Raw genomic sequence first — 17,147 nt, 5'->3', positions numbered from 1 at the left:
ATATGATGCTTTCAACATCTAATCAGAGCCATGTGTCTAAAGTTTTTGGCTTAAAGAAATTCATTAAGTCGCACATTTGTGGATGTCGTGATCTGCAGAGTTGCAGAGTTAGCCAATATGAAGCCTGATCATCCCACACAGCTCTTTATGTGTGGGATGATCATCTTTCCTTGAGGTACAACTTGTCATCTGATAAGCAAAAAAGGGAGCCACAAATATGCACTGTACAGGTCACTATTAACTGTTTTCTCTGTTACTCAACTCTACAATGAAAATCAGTTCATCCTCTAATACTGAGATTTAATTTGCTTTTAATGCTTTGTTTGTTCTCCATTATTTAAGATTACAGACTCAGTCCTCAGACTCAGATACGATTAATAACCCATGTAAGAAGCAATCACCTGTAGATGATATCAAGAGCATTGTGGCAGCTCTGATTAGTGTTGCACCTGTGTTTTGACCGACATTAATTTGCTCGCTGATCTTCTGCTAACCTACTCCATCTTACAACTTGAACTCCTCTGGCAATTCTTTTCCACATGGACTATTGATGCAAGTATGCAGATGCACACATCCCAAGTATACCAAATAAAGAAAGCTCTGGTGTTCTGTCGTTTTATCATCATTTTCATGCAATAAACCCAATTGGAATTCATAGGCGTACCCAGTTTTGTTTCTGTGATCAAAGATTAAATTCATGTAAAAAGAATGTACCATTTAATTAACTTTTCATACAACAGTTTGCTGGAACAGACTCTTGTATTCTAAATATGCCCATCGACCTACTTTTAACTAGTCACGGTGTGCTTAGAGCTGAAAATGTGTTATGAATAAAGCTCTCAAGTTTGGTACTTTTAATGAAAAATAATAAAGGAAACACCACAATTTCTATTGCTAAAATAAGGAAAGCAATGATGTGTGAAGTAAACAAGACAGATGAATGCTAGTGTTATTTGTTTGGCTACTGATTTAGCAGCTCAAACAATACAGTCAGATAAAAGAGCTATGATGGTGCTATTAGTGTGTCTACATCACCATTTTTTTTTTATATTTCTTTTTTTTATTAGAAGGGAAATTGGTGACCACATCCTCTGCCATTGGCAATTTCCTATCTTACAATTATTATATTAAATAAAAAAGTAATCTTGATACTCAAAGCTCAAGATTTTCTGGTGACCAACAAATAAAATAAAATAAAATAAATATTTATTTATCCATTTATTTTTTTTTAAGATCAGCACTGAGAACATAACTCCAGCCCAATTCTTTCCTCAAAGAAATAATGGAAAATGTTGCTTTTAAACTTCTCGTCGTTCTCAAATATAAATGATAATAATAATAACAATAATATCAACTTTGTATAGTCCCTTTCAAGAAACCCAAGGATACAAATAAGCAAAAGTATAAAAATAAACAAAAGGCTACAGGTTGAGGGCTTTGTTAAAGAAGTGAGTCTTGATAAATTCTTAAAAGACTCTAGTGATGGGGCATTGTGAAGCTCAGATTGGAGAAAGTTCCAGAGGATGAGGGCTGCCAAAGTGAAGCCTCTTTTCCCAAAGGTACCTAGGTTGATGTGGGGGACAGAAAGCGGACCCGTGGCTGAGGACCGTAGCATCCGAGACCGTGTGTATTTTTGCAGCAGGCCAGACAGGTACTGAGGGGCCAGAGCATTGAGGGATTTGTAAGTGAGAAGATGGATCTTATAAGTAATGCGTGACTTGACCAGGAGCCAGTGGAGATTTATGAGCGTGAAGTGTGTGTGTGTGTGTGTGTGTGTGTGTGTGTGTGTGTGTGTGTGTAGGGTCCCAGAGCTTAGTGTGTGAGAAATGAGAAAAGATGCCCATAGAAGTATCTATGATAGTGACCAAAATAGAGGTCGGGGTAGGGTCACATACCAGTTGTTTGGAAGGTAATGCTGCTCTAAAAGTTAACTTACAAAAGCATAAACTCCTCAATGTGTATCATAATGTTTAAATAAAGCTAGGTTTCAATTTTATAAATAAAAAAAATGCTTGGAGTTGATCTTTCATTAACAAAAAATAGTTTTTGGTTGTTAAATGTTAATAAGATAAACACTTTCTTTTCAGAAATGTCAAATATCAATAATTTATATATATTTTTATTTTCTCTACCTAGACTTCAAATCTCTTAAGATGAAAAACAGAGCATTGGAAACATGCAGTTCATCATCTTCAGTCTTAAACAGATGTAAACCACATACTATAATTCATATTCATAACTTTCACTCCATATCTCTAGTACATCATATAAAAAGGTCAGAAGCAAGGCTGCTCCCTCTGAAACCTCTCTGCAGATACAAAGGTTAACAGTTGACACTGTGTAATAGCAGTAAATCTTCCCATCTACTGTAATACTTATGCCAGCAGAGGAGTACTGACGTCAAAGCTGCTCTCTAGTGGTAGTCCTGAGGAGGATGCTTGTCCCCTCTCATCAGCAAAATAGTTGCACTCACAGCACACAAGGGGATGCAAATAGCTGAACCAGTAGGAGATGTAATATGTCGAAGGTTAACTTCAATTTTGGTTCAGTCACAGTTCTATGTTTTTGCTGTTGCTGAATCACCATGGCTGTGTTGGAGATCATCCACAGAGATGACTGGGGGAATTCGACACACACCTAAGTAAGTTTGTTTCCCGTCACAATTAGGGGGGGGAAAAAAAAAAAAAAACCACAGGGAGACATTTCATAATGTGGTAATAAACATATCCAGAGCTGTGTCAATTAGAGCATCATAGTAATGCTACAGTAACAGTAATACTACATCTAGCAATGACTTCATGGACTTCTTTATAACTAAAATTTTAACTATTCAAGGAAAAAATATTAACAGGTGTCCTACAGAAGTATCATTACACACAACACCTGTAATAACTGCTCTTTCCAAGTTAGATCCTATTCATACAAGGCTGTCAAAGAAGTCTCACCATTAATCAGTGCTCCCAAAAGGTTGATCCTGTTCATCTGCACATAGCGTTTTGAGTGAGAGAAACGAAGAAGTCATCCAACTGACTTCTTCAGTTGCGAGACTGTTGCTCTGCTGGATCTAAGCTACACCATACAGTACTTTAGCGTGAAAGTTCACATTTATTCTTCTACAGCAACATTCATGACTACTTCTGTGAGACAGACACACTTTTGATGTAAATATAAAGTCTATAGCTGTGTAATTATGGAGTACTCTACAGTTAGATAGTACTTCCTATGAACTTTGAAGATTCAAATTTGAAATGATGAAAACCAAATAGGGAAATATAAGTCGTAGAAGAAGTAGAAGAAGAAGCTTTTTGTTAAGAGTAAAGCTGTTCGACATTTGTTCTAGTTGTACTTTCAATCAACTAGAAACCTTTTGGAAGAAAGTTTTAGATTTTGGTATCAAATTCCAATTGATCCCTTCCCATAACTTAAGAATATTTCCCGCCAGTGTCTATGCTTGGGACCAACATATCATTTCAGCAGAAACTGCCTGGTGATTCTACAGGGTCTCAATTAGAGGGGTGAAACTTCCGTCCCTTGTGCAACATTATTTGTGTTTTAGATACATAATTTAGCTGAATAGTACATTATCATAAAACTCTTAACCAAAAGAGCCTTAAATTGTAGATCAAATGTTTGCCTTGCTGATTGATGGAGTGACATAAAGGACACTTGGGAGGGAAACAGTCTGACTATTAAACTCAGTCATACAGAAAGCACAATGGGAGGAACCACATCATGAAATACAACTCCCACGCTTCTCACTCCCTCCCGTTTTCCCCTCTCCCCTTCCCACTCCCTCTCTCTCCGAGCAGTCATCACCGTCGTGAGGTTTCCTCACCGCACGCGAGACATTGGCTTGATGCCACTGGATGGTCACAAGGGGAGTCGGGTGGGAGCCAGAGCTCACACCACATAATAACTGTCTGGCTGTAGCATTTCCTTCTGTCACTCAAAGTAAATGGGAGACAACAGTGATGAGAAATGGAAAGGAACAGCCATCACTGGAGTAAAAGTGCGGACAGGAAAACCCTGAAGAAAGCCAAACGTAGTGACCCCAAGGGGGAGAAGCAAAAATATGCATGCATAAATATACAAATACACACACACTTGCCTAAGCAAATATATCAGTATATATGCAAACACATGAGCGTAACATAACATATCATACCTGCTTGGCCTTCGACTTGCTGATTGTGTCTGAAATTGGCTTCTTCTTCTCCTTGACAGTGCTTTTGGAAAATAGCTCCACAAATTCTTCAAAATCCACAGTTGGTTCCTCAATTTTCTCCCACACCAGTGAGCCAGTATGTCTAAAGATGAAGGGGGAGGAATTATTTACAGTGTAAGTAGGAGAGCCATTTTTTTTGATTGACAGCAAATTAGAACTTTATAGTGTAATTTGTGTTTTTTTTTTAAAAGGCATGTTTTTGCCCTGTGCAGTTCTACAAGTACTAATTTGTTATTTTTTGGAGAATAAAAATCCAAAATCAGTTACTGCCAAATTCATTAGCCACCAAATGGCATTTATAATTCTGGGTTGAGTTCCTCACTTGCTCGTAAAGCAAGCTCTCCGTTTCTAGAGGTTTGTTCCACCACAGTTTTCCAAGCCTTAATAAGGAAAGAAAACCTGGTTCAAGTCATTTCTCTGCTGACCACAATGCCTGGCTTGCATCACTTTCATTTTCCACAAAGCTAGCATGTCTATTGCAGTCACAGCATGTGGTCGATCTTTATCTTAAGTGGACAAGCTTCCTCTCAAATCTCTACTGTTCAGAGAATACCTTTGTGCAAATGATCCATATCTATCTTCACTTTCTACAGCATATCCTTACTTTTTAGCATGCAGCTGTATGCGGGTCCAGTAGAGTGGCTTCATTGGCTTGGGGGGTTCTATCATAGCCTTGGCAGGGTCAGCTTCCTGGATCATCATGGAAGGCATGGGGCCTGGTGGTGGCGGGGGCCCAAAGCCAGGAGGTGGGGGTGGAGGAGGGGGGCCCATTCCTGGAGGAGGGGGTGGTGGGGGAGGGCCCATGCCCGGTGGTGGAGGAGGTGGTGGGGGTGGAGGTCCGAAACCAGGCAGGGGTGGAGGAGGTGGAGGAGGTGGCGGAGCTCCGGTACCTGATGGAAGTGGTGGTGGTGGTGGGAAACAAGGTCCAAGCCCGGGTAAGGGTGGGGGTGGTGGTGGAGGTGGAGGTGCAGCGGAACCCCCTGGTAAAGGTGGTGGTGGTGGAGGAGGAGGTGGTGGTGGTTGGGACATAACCCCAGAGACTGTAGGGGGAGGAAGACCTGACTGGATGCTGCTCTGCTGCCTCTGCTGGCACGTGCAGGCAAAGCCTTCTGAAGATTTGACGATGGAGGGTGAAATGGAGGACGGCGTGCTGCTAGACCGTCCATTCAAAGGCACATCAAACTTAAATCCCTCTTCCACAGGCGAGGTCTGGATAGACACCTCCTGGCTCATCTTCCCCAATCGTCCTCCTTTTATCTGTGAGGCCTTGTGGTGACCGTTGCCCAGAGCTCCCATATTATCCCTGATGCCCTTTGCCAGGGAGGCCTGCTGGCCTTGCAACACAGCTATCTTAATCCGCAGGTCATCAATGGTCCTCTCCAGCAGTGGGATGAGACTGCTTTCATCCTCAGAGGATGACTGACCTGACTTCAACTTGCTGCATTCTGTCTGTCAGTGAACCAAATAAACACATACATAAATAAATTGTATAAATATAATATATTATTGTAGGAGAACATAAAATTTGATGTTAAATCTTAGGCACATTATCATTCAATTACATAAACAGTGGGGAAAAAAAGTGTCACAACTCAGGCAGCTTAGTGACAGAACTATGAGCTTAAGAAGGGTCAACCAAGTCCATCATGTCTAGACTCTGTCAGACCTCTGGCTCCACATTGGTTAGAATAGGGATGAGGGGATACCAGAGATTTGACCCCAGAGACAGTGAGTCTCAGTAGGCCTCACATGAGGAGGGTTTTGTCTGCTAGTACACATTCTCCAGTTGTAGTCGCCTTGTTGAATTGCAAGGAGAATATTTAGACAGTATGGTCCTCTATTTATTTATTTATTTTTTACTTTTCTAGGAAACGGGGAGGATTCGTGTGATTGTTTCACAGTACTTTCAACACAAGTCTGACCTCTGGTGGCCAAGGAAAAACTCACAGCTAAATTCATGTGGGTAATAATATTACAGATTTAAAATACAGGTCAAATATATATGTATCAGATACAAAGTTCAGTAATTATATCTTTCCATGTTTGTCAGTCCTGCATAGACTAAATGGGTTTCTATCCCTCGGTATTCATTTCTTTGCTGTTTTGCACACTGAAATTCAAATTTTCCATTGTTCATTTTTAAAGCAGTTTCACAACATCCTGTATATTTTTTTGTACCAAAGGTGTTAAATACAGAAAATAGAAATTTAAGAAGGAACAGCAAAATATTATAATCAAGCTTAGTCTCTTCTAGACTTTTACTCAACTGTGTGCACCATTTTCAAGTCTTTTTTTGTGTGCGTTTGGTTTATAATCATGAATTATATTACAATGGTAATTTTTAAAAAGGTTATATTGGGTAAATGTTACCTTTCAGACACACGCATATGCAGTGAATATATCAGTCAGCAAGAAACACACTTTGACTTTGTAAAGAGAAGACATTTGAATTTAATCTAATAAAGCTGTTAAGTTTATACACTTTCCTTTCTCTGCAGGCAGGACAAAAAACAGCTGTCAGATATTTAACACTAAAGAGAAGACTTAACCAACCTGAACTTGTGGAGCACCTGGTGTTTTGGCTGATGATTGATGGAAAGAGGATCTCAAGCTCTGTACCCTGCCTGTGGTTGCTCCCCCATAGAGTTCCCAAAGGTAAGGAGACACTGGCAAGCCTACAGATGCCCAGGTGTACAGCTGCTCTTCCTGAACACAAGTTATAAAACCAGAAAGTTTATAATATCAGACACAAGGTCAGTAAGTCAAAAGATAAAAGGTCAGTAAACACAGAAGTATTAAAAGCACTACAACGTTGAACATCTAAGAAACATGTTTCTTAATATTCCTGTTAAATGTCAAAAAAGCTCTCAGTCTAATCACAGCTGCCAGTAGTCTGTCAGTCTCCATGGCAAATAAAAACGCTAAGCTACAATTGACTCTCTTACTGTTCCAATATTCCAATATGGTTTCTGGTCATGGTGAAAAACGCTTAATCTCCTAAATGTACAACAAGGCATGCTCCATAAATATATTTAATCACTTTAGACAAAGAGCAGCTGGAGGCTACTGAAATTAAATACATTTGTATTTATATTATTTAACAGTATTTATTTCAATGACTCTTAAGTCAACACCCAACACAATGATGGCTACCCTAAAACAACTCTTAAAGAGGCTCAGATTAAAAGTACTCAATGTGAGGGTAAATATGTGTCAAGTGCTTGCTTTGTTTTGCAAAGATGGAGTTGTACAAATTATTCCGCTTTTTCTTTTCTTTTTTAAATTTTGATATTTCAGAGCATTCAGGTGCTTTCCATTTTCTCATTCCAAGTATGTATCATTACAAAACCTACCACAACTCTTTTTTTGATACTAGTATAAGTGAAATAGCAAGGCTATGAACAGATAGATCGCACTCTACTTATTTTTGCCAATCTTATGAGAGCATAAATGGCAACTCTTTTCAGAAGTGCCCCTATACTGCAGTATATTAATATTGTACGTCAGCATTAGCTGGTCACTGTGGTAACCTGACCTGCAGAGCGAGATCGATGTAAACTCTTGCAACGGCAACAGAAATTTATCAACTAAGCAATGTTTTGCCAAGCACAAAGGACAGCATATGTTCAGAGTTCTTAGACACTCATTATTATCAAGCCCCATTTTTGTGATGAATGAGGCTGATTGGAGTATATAATTCAGGGCATATGCTGAACAAGAAACACGCAAGTGATACATTTGCTGTCTCCACCAAATTGGATGCAATGCCATATTTAGGTAGAACAGTGGAGGGCAAACAGGAGATGAAAGAAAGAAGTAAAAGGAAAGAGGTGTAAAAAGGAAGAAAAAAAAAACAGTCGGTGCAGTAAATAACTGATTTCAAGATGAAGAGCAACTTTAAAAGGGAAAGAGCATAATGGTCTGATATATTAAGGGGCTTAAGTGAAAAGGTTCCAGAACAGCAAAGACAGACTGATGATTTAATTTCAAAAGGAGATTAGCTTTAAGATAGAAAGCCCTAAAAAATGAAATCTGCACTCTGAATGACAACAACAAAGGTTATTCATGGTCAAGCTGAATAATACATGACTCCAGGCCAAGCCTCAGACTGAAGAAGTATGCAGAGCAGGGACAATTCTGTCCAATCCTGACATGGTGAGCTTTTTGCTCAGGAAGAGCAGCCTGAGCCCAAGGCACGTGGAGTTCTTACATAACACGGTCAGCAGATGGTCTACACAAGCACAAATGTATGTGTGCGTGCATTTATGTGCATTTGTGGGACTGAATGAATGTCAGAGGGAATAATAATCCAGCTATGCAAGGAAAAGCCTCAGCATGGATGTCTCATGCTGTCCTTTTGTATGTGTCCACAAGTGTCTTTAACATGCTGATGCAACAGTGAATTGTTTGAAGATAAAAAAAAAAGAAAAGGTCTGTTTGTTTGTGGCCTACTTTGACCATGCAGCATGCAAACAGATGACGGTTTGTATTCCAGAGATTTACATTTATGTTAATAAATCAGCTTAAGAGCTTGCACTGTCAGGCGAGTAATCTTGCTTTTGCCTTTATGTGCGTATGAGTAAATACAACATATGTCCACACATGTGCATCAGCAGGAGATGTTCCAATGCGCAAAATCCAAAGCTAATCTGACCTGACTGTTTGTTTTTAGACAGATAAAAAAAAGACCAAGAATTTACATCAACTATATTTGCTTTGTTATTATGTGCTCATACAGCAGTGCTTTGAGCTGAAAATATAAATTAGCTTGGCAACATGCTCACAATGACAAGACAGCTCCATACAGTTAATGTTTAGTGGGAAAGTTAGAGAATCACTAAAATTTACGAGGTACCATTAATTTTAAAAAAAATTAAAATTAAAAATGGTCTAGCTATGTCATAGATGATAAGATGTTACACTGGAAGTGAAAAACCTGGATAGAAATAGTCAGGAGAATTAACACCATTAAAATTAATCTTCTCGGGTGAATGTATGTAGAAAATTTAACAGCAATCCATCCACTGGTTGTTGGGAAATGTCACTGAAAGAGCCAACCTCATGGCGTCACTAGAGGCTCAGCAAAGCCAGTGGGGTTCATTCTCTGCCATGACATAAGACTGAGGCATAAATGTCTGTATACATTATGCTGAACAACTCAATGTGATAACCATGAAGCGGCACAGCTAGTGAGGTTTAAAAAAATCTTTTTCTTTTTAAGTCATCCGAGTGTTTATCAGTGGATGACTTGATGACTTATTTTATGATTGTCATTTTGTAGCAACATAAAGACACTGAACAGGCCTATATTTTCAAAGAGCTGATGTGTTGATAAATATGTTGCAGTTTAAATTGTACATCAAGTTACACATATTTTACAGCTTAATTTGCATGCTCAGCTGCAAGGAGTCATGACAGAAATGGCTCCAGCAGTAGCTGTGATAAAATCTGCAGGCATGTGCATGTGCAATTAGGTCTGAGCAAAGCTTTACTGGAGTGGAAAATAAAAGATTCATGAAATCAACTTCCACATAGTCACCCTCTCTACATACACCACTGCTCTTCAGGTAATGAAATCTCTCAGATGAATCATAGTCAGACAATGAATACAGAAACACACACTCTGCATTCATTCTCTCTACTGCACATAAGAGTTACTTAGTGATTTATCTCATTAACACATTCTTTTTATATGCATCCCAGCCCATGTTATACTATCTTTAGACAGTGGTTTGTTATGAAAGTAGAAAAGATAGAAATATGAAACACAGCTGCCCAGCTTTAAGGGTTATTTCCATCCCCACAAAAACCCTAAGTCCAATTATTTTAGCGCTATTGTAATGTGGATCGAGCATTTTAAAGTGTAAAGTGTTTTAAAGCTAAACTATATATTTGTTTAAAAATGAACCTACCCCTGAATATGTGGTCAGTTTTTAGAATAAGTGCTAAGTGAAAGTGAAGAGAAAGGTCTTACATTAAAAACTGGTGACACAGTACTGTCACCAAGGAGCTCTGCACGCCCGTTGCTGAAGGGGTGCAGGAGACCCTGGACAAGCATTCGTTGACACAGTTCTTTCACATCCTCTTCGGAGGACCCATCTCCTTGATGCATACACAGCCTGTCCAAAAGAGCGCGACCTGAGAAAAGAAAAGACAGACACTGCAAGAATAGAGGGATACAGAGCTCCATTTTCAAGGCTAGAGGAGGATACTCAGATGAATTTGAACAGACACATTTTTAAAATTTATTTTTAGATATATATTTGGTAAGATGAGAAAAATTGTGTAGTTAGACACCTCATGTCAGTCTGACCAAAGAATGTAAAAGACATTTTTCATTTTAGGATGTGATAATTAAACACCTACACTTGTAAACTCTATTCACACCATTTACACGTGGGTGAAAAGAGAGGTGGTGCTGATTGTGAAGTGCAAAGAACTATCAAATGGCAGAAAAAAAAAAGTTTTGGAATAGCTTGAAAAAAACTAAAAGGTGGGCTAAAGCTGACAGCATGGTTACAGAATGTATAAATTCTACTTCTTGAATAAAATACAGAAAATAAAGTAGGCTGTCCGCATGTTTGTAAAGTACGTTTGAGCTGTGAGAAATGTAGTAATGTATCAAAATCTCTATACTTCATAAGGAATGACATATTTTCTTGAAAATGAAATTAATGTCAGGAATTATATGGAGTTTGAAGGGTGGTGGGGGATATCAACAATGTGACAGCAGAGGACTGTTGAGCCCAAAACAACACACAGCTACAGCAGGAAGACCAATTCTAAAACAGGATGATTTCTTTTAACCATGTGATACAGGGGACAGTGTCGAATCAATTAAAAGCCATGACATGACTCATGCTCCTGTAGATTTTGTTTTATCCGTCAGTGGGAATTTGTCGTCACTTGTTCAAACATTAAGCTGGAGTTTTCTATGGTTTCCCATCTTTCTTCTCATTCCTTCCACTCCTTAAGGGTACATGTGACCTGTAAACCTCACTGCACTGATTGGTATCACATGCAATGGTAAACTAGTTAGAGACTGAGTCTTTGTGAGCATAAACGGGACAAAATATGTCTCGCAAATATGAAGTGCCACACAGGCACAAAAATGTTCATTTTAATATGGATTCAGATCATTATGTACCTCTGTTGTTTGGAGCGAGTTCACCTGATGCAAACAGAAATTGATTTAACATCATGATTTATTTTTGTCTTGCAGAAAAACTGTCACATGAGTTTAACATCCACTGTGTTTGTGTATGTGTGTGCTTCTTATCTAAGCCAGTGGAATCAGAGGATGACATAGCCGTGGGTGGGTGGCAGCATTGTCATTCGGTCCTCTGATTTATGAGCACAGGCAAAGACAGGAGACAACAGCTAAGCTCTTGAAAGGCTCCACAATAGTAAGGAGGACAGAGTGGCATTTTTTTATTAAAGTGAGACAACGCATCTCAAAGACACCCCATGGTTTTATTATGGTTTTCATTAAGTATTGTATTTTAAAATAATAACCTTAGTATTTCTAGTGTACTTACTTATATAAAGTGCAATTTGTAAGTAATTAAACTTACTAGGCAATTACTATAATCATTGGTTGTGTAATGGCCTAATCTTAAATAGGGTAGGAGCCAAACAAATAGGAGTGACATCCAATCCATTAAGACTTCTCCAGCAGGAATAAATTATGAAATAACTAAAATATTTAATTGAAATGCTTCATTATTTTCTTCCTGATACTTTAGTGCCAATGTGATAGCAGAATAATCACAAAACGAATATAATTAAAAAGTCAAGCTATTGATATTCTGTGTTTTTCTCTATGTTTTTCTCTACTTTTTCTTTGTATTGCAAAACATGTAGGTCATCCCTTTGTGGCATTGATTTCGATTGTAGTAAGATACAAACAAAAAAAAACTGACGTTAATCAAAATATCTTCAGTAGGGACAAATTGTCTTGTAGCTCACTTTCACACAGGTCTCTCGGAGAAATGCCATTCAGAATGAGTGCAGTGAGGCTAATAGATTATGGGGCATTTAAAAGACAAGACAGCTACACTAAATTGGCACCTATGTTTTGGGAGGAAGGTTAATATTCTCTCTTTACCTTCTTTTAAAGTTTTTTGAAACCTGTTTTGATTGCTCACTTCAGTTGTTTAATATATCACTCACCAGAGAAGACATCCAGGTAGGGTACTGGAGCAGCAGACGTCTGCTTTCCATAGTGTGCTCTCCTAGAGCCCAGCGTCCAGTAAGTCCCACCTGTGTAACTCTTCTCTGTGGTCTCCTGATCTGGAAATTTGGCCCCATCATCATGTCTTCCACTAAGCTCATCAACCTCAGCAGACCAGTCTGCAGACACACTGTGCGGCCCAGCTATGGAGCAGGACCTCTGCTTGCGTCTCCTAAACCCTTGGACCTTGTTGGATTCCAGTGATCCACTGATGGGATCTGTTTTCCGAGGCACATGGGGACTGGTAATGGGGGAGCCAACTGGAGAGGTGAGCTGCCTGGTGGTGGTCTTAATATAGGAAGGGTGGACTGGTGGGTAGAATTTGACAGTGGAGGGGGAGTTTGATGATCTTCGTCTAGGCTGAAAAACAGGGGGACTGTCTGTTATCAGGTGGCTGATAGACAGACTATTCTTTCTCCTTTCCAGAGACAGAAAATCCCGCCCACCACTTTCTTCATCCTCCCTCTCAACAGACAGGTCCATGCTGCTTGCACTTTTTTGAGTACCAGTTGGCCCTGTCCCTACCATTATGGAATCTAAGTGGTCACATGATGTGTTTTTGCCAAGTACAGCCTGACTACTTTGACCCTGATGTGGAGTCAAAAACAGGCTCTCCAGTTCATCCTGGGGCTCCTCAGCACTTTCATATGAGGTGGTGGTGGCTGTAGTGTCTTGAAAGCTGTAAGTGCTGTTAGTTTTTGGAAAAAGGCTGCCACTGCTTCTCTCTGTGTCTGGAGCAGAAGATGAAGGACCACTCTCACTCAGAGACCCTGGACCAGATGAAATTCTTGATATAGATATGTCACTCCTTTCATTCTCCAGTTTCTTATACTTATCATTCAGTTCTTGAGGTACACTTTCACTAACAAGAAGTGGGGAGAAACAGTCTTCATCCAGATTAAATAGTTGGTGAGATATTCCAGTCTCGGGAACTTTGCTCCCCTCCAAAGTCGACATATTGTTACATATTGTTGACATATTGTTACCAGACACTTCAGATAAGTGTCTGGTAACAATTTCACTGGCAACACCTTGGTCTCTCATGGCCTGCTGGATATCAGAGAGCAGGTCTTCACTTTCAGTCGCTGAGTGAAAACTGTAGAGTTCAGCATCTGACCCTGAACTTGTCTTCCGGCCAGTCTCATCGCCCATAGATTGGTGGCTGTCTGCAGTCAAATGGGTTAGATCCCCCTCGACATCTGACAGCATGCCCATCTCATCAGCTGACAGGCTCTTCTCTGCACCAGACTCGACCCCTGCTTTGCCAACATGTGCTGATCTCCCATCTTCCAACATATCATCCTTAGACAACCCTTTCACCTTGGATAAACTCTTCCTGATCTTCATTCCAGAAAACACAGAACCCTTTGACTCAGACTTTGATTTCTTCTTACCACCATGTTCTCCTGCTCCTTTATTTGTTTTATTGTAGGACTTTTTGGATTTTTTGTCCACTTCTCGCTCCTCTGTCTCACCATCACAAGAAACATCCCCTGTTGGTCCACCACTGGCTCCTCCTTTCTTCTGCTTTGCTTCCTGGTTCCCCATGTTCCTGAGTAGACGAACACCTTTGGCTAATAGGCCATGATGCTGGGGTCGAGATTGGGCATGCTCGGCTTCCTCATGAGCTACTGCTGCCGCCGGTCCTCTGTTGGTCAGAGCCCTTTCAGAGCCAGCTAATCCCTGCTGTCTGCCCACCACAGTTAACGGCAGCTGTGAGGATGATGCTGGCTCCCCCAGCACTGCTGATGCTGATGATGAAAGGAGGAGGAGACTGGCAGTGACAGCCACGGGCTCACTACCACTCACTGCTCCCTCTCCCCCCCTTTCCAGCTCAGCCTCTCTCGCATTCTGAGCCTTTCTCTCTTTTTGCTCCTCCTTTCTATCCCCATCTGCATTCTCAGCTGCCTTGCATAACGGGCTGCTGGTTGAGCGAGCAAGTCGCTGATGCTGGGGGGTTTGCTGCCCCGGTCCATTTTCAACTGGAGGAGAATGAAAGAGCTTAGGACTGTGTGGCTGATGCTCTAAAATGCACTGCTGTTGATTAAGAAGAGAGTGCTGTTGTTTACGGAGGATATTGGTAACACTGCTCTTCCGCCGGCCTTTGAACGTGGTAGTGAAGAAACTCTCTTTTAGAAAGGGAACTTGGGTCTCCACCGTCTTTATGGTTTGCATCCTGCTCGCTTTGGTTTCATCCAAGAGAACACCTGTCTACAAAGGCTGAAGTAAAGGGAGAAGAACAAGTTCACACTGATTTACTGTATATTTAAGCTTAGCTTAAAAATAGCAAAGGGAAGGCAATATGCTCTGAGATGAGTCATAATGCCTGATTGGCAACAGCTTAATTTTTCAGCATGAAAATTATGCCAAACACACCACCAATGCAGTAAAGGCCTGCCTAGATTAAAAAAAACAAACAAAACAAACAAAACAAGTAAACATAAAAAAACAAACAAACAAACAAAAAAAACAGTGGAATATTACCAGTCATGGACTGACCTCCCTAGATCCTGAACCTCAACATGATTGAAGCATCACTGGGTCATTTTGACTGAACAAATCAAAGGGCAGTGAACATCCAAGTTGAACAGATACAACTTAAGTCTATTGTTTCCATGAAATGCTTACAATTTTGTATATAATAACCTCAATTATTTTCTCTAATTTTCATTTCAAGGTACAGCTATGATAATCTAAGGAGCTTGGGGGAAAAAAAAGCGACTAGAATTCGTTAAGTTTCTTGAAGATGTTTCACCTCTCGTCCGAGGAGCTTCTTCAGTTCTAAGACCAATCGGTGGAGTCCCAGATTTGTCATCTTCAAGAAACGTAAAGAAGCCTAGTCTTTTTTTCTTTCCAGGCTCCTTAGATCACCATGATCTGGATGACTGAGAACTGTCACGGACATACAGCTACAATACTGTGCAAAAGTCTTGAACCACAACTCATTTCTTTTGATTTTGCTTTCAATGAACCAGACTCTCTTAGAATTTTTCAAAGTGTTCTTGAGCAACAGTTCTTAAGGCTTTCTGGAGGTCTTTCAAAGTTTTTCATAGGGTATTGGTTGCTTGTTTTCAGTCCAGTAATTTTACCTGACTATTTTAAGATGAATGTGTTTTTACTCTGTTAACCCTCTCAAGGCAGGCGTTGCCGATTTGCAACAGTTAAAAACTCACAACCTGATTACCCCACATACATATTTTATGAGTTTTTTTTACTCAGAAGTACCACTGCAGGACTTGGTTGTGCATTAGCAACAAAAACTTAATTTGAGCCTGAGAGGGTTAAGCCACTTTACAACAACTTATCAATCATTCAAACGCACCTAACTTGGATCAATTAAAAGAAGGCTTGCCTAAGAAAGCTCAGACTTCATTGAAGAATAAAAATCATACCATATATTCATTTTCAAGCTTGTTAGAATTGTACAGTCTCTGGTTTTTGACTTATCTACTTTCAATTGCTGCATGAATTTATCTTCTTCCTAGCAAAACATAGAGAAATGTGGGCTCTCAAGACTTTTGCACAGTATTGTAGATCAGACAGGTCATTCGAGATCTCCAATTTTCACTCTGCATTTTTCCCCACACACAGATATACTGTATCACAAACAGCTAAATACTCATGTCATACTGCGCATGCCAGCGGAAGTAGTTAATCAAAGAGTCAGTTTAATGTGGCTGCCGAGTTATGGGAAATTATCTAAAACATGTTGGAGAATATCTGGTGAAAAGACTATGATTTTAGGTTTCTCAAATCCAAATATTTACTGTTTAACTGAATGCATTGGTGTTGGATTTTTCTTGTCACTTTTTGGCAGTGTATGGCTAAAAAAAACAAAAAAAACCCCACATCTACCGATCAAGAAAATAAATTAAAAAAAATCAGACACTTATTATGGATTAAGCCAAAGTGTAGGTATATGGTGGTTTGTCCACAACTTACAGGTTTACGATTGACTGGTGACAAATATTTCCTGTGCAGTTACAAGTTATTGTGTCCACATTTTTATTTCCAAATGGATTCTTCTTGTGTGTTCATCAGCTTGTATCGACACATGCCTGAAGAATGATTAAAGTCTATGTGTAGTAAATTTAACATTTATCCTTCTAGCACCAATTATAAAGATCACTTTTCTATCCATAAAAGACAAAAACTAGAACAAGGTTTCAACTTACAACATTCCGTTTAGGAAAAATGAAACAGTGTAAAATTAAAAAAACAAGATAAATGCTATGACTTCTTTTATAAAGATTTTCAAATATGAAAGATGTCATACTTGCCTGACTGGTGGATTCTCCTCGGTGGTTTAATACTGACTGAAGAAAACAACACAAATGGGTGTTTGTCTTCTTCTATGAGCCGCTCCTTAGCCATGGGTCACATGAAGTCTGTATTTTCCTCATCACATGTCTAGTCACTGTGGCCATCTCTCATTAGCTCTGTGGAGACTCTCCTTACTAACTTCATCAGGACTCATGATGGGAACTCACACAGCTATGTAACAGTTAAATAACACTATTATATTAAAATAAATTTCTATCTGAAGTTAGACACTCAATGCTAATCTCAACTTCATTTCAGACAGCAATACAAGACTCAATTTTAATGGCAAATTAGAACAAAAACACACAGTTCAGTTGAGTCGATCAGTAGCTGTTAGTCTTGCCTGATGCACTGTGGTGCCACTTT

The 17,147-nt window shown here is 39.6% G+C and overlaps 1 protein-coding gene across 1 annotated transcript in view; it reads right to left on the bottom strand.

The window, feature by feature from the left end:
* fmn2a (formin 2a) overlaps nt 1–16,785 on the bottom strand; it is a 39,844-nt gene extending 23,059 nt beyond the window's left edge. The window contains exons 1-6 of the mRNA XM_063491234.1: nt 16,739–16,785; nt 12,398–14,678; nt 10,200–10,363; nt 6,779–6,931; nt 4,830–5,674; nt 4,166–4,307 (exon numbers count right to left, since the gene is read on the bottom strand). Coding sequence (XP_063347304.1) covers nt 4,166–4,307; nt 4,830–5,674; nt 6,779–6,931; nt 10,200–10,363; nt 12,398–14,633 — 3,540 coding nt within the window. The 5' untranslated portion in view covers nt 14,634–14,678; nt 16,739–16,785. The remainder of the gene's footprint in view (nt 1–4,165; nt 4,308–4,829; nt 5,675–6,778; nt 6,932–10,199; nt 10,364–12,397; nt 14,679–16,738) is intronic.
* Between the last annotated feature and the right edge of the window lie 362 nt (nt 16,786–17,147).

This window comes from Pelmatolapia mariae, linkage group LG13 (genome assembly GCF_036321145.2).
Source record: "Pelmatolapia mariae isolate MD_Pm_ZW linkage group LG13, Pm_UMD_F_2, whole genome shotgun sequence".
Taxonomy (NCBI): domain Eukaryota; kingdom Metazoa; phylum Chordata; class Actinopteri; order Cichliformes; family Cichlidae; genus Pelmatolapia; species Pelmatolapia mariae.
Note: the sequence above shows the minus strand (reverse complement) of the source record. Positions and strands in the feature narration are given on the sequence as shown.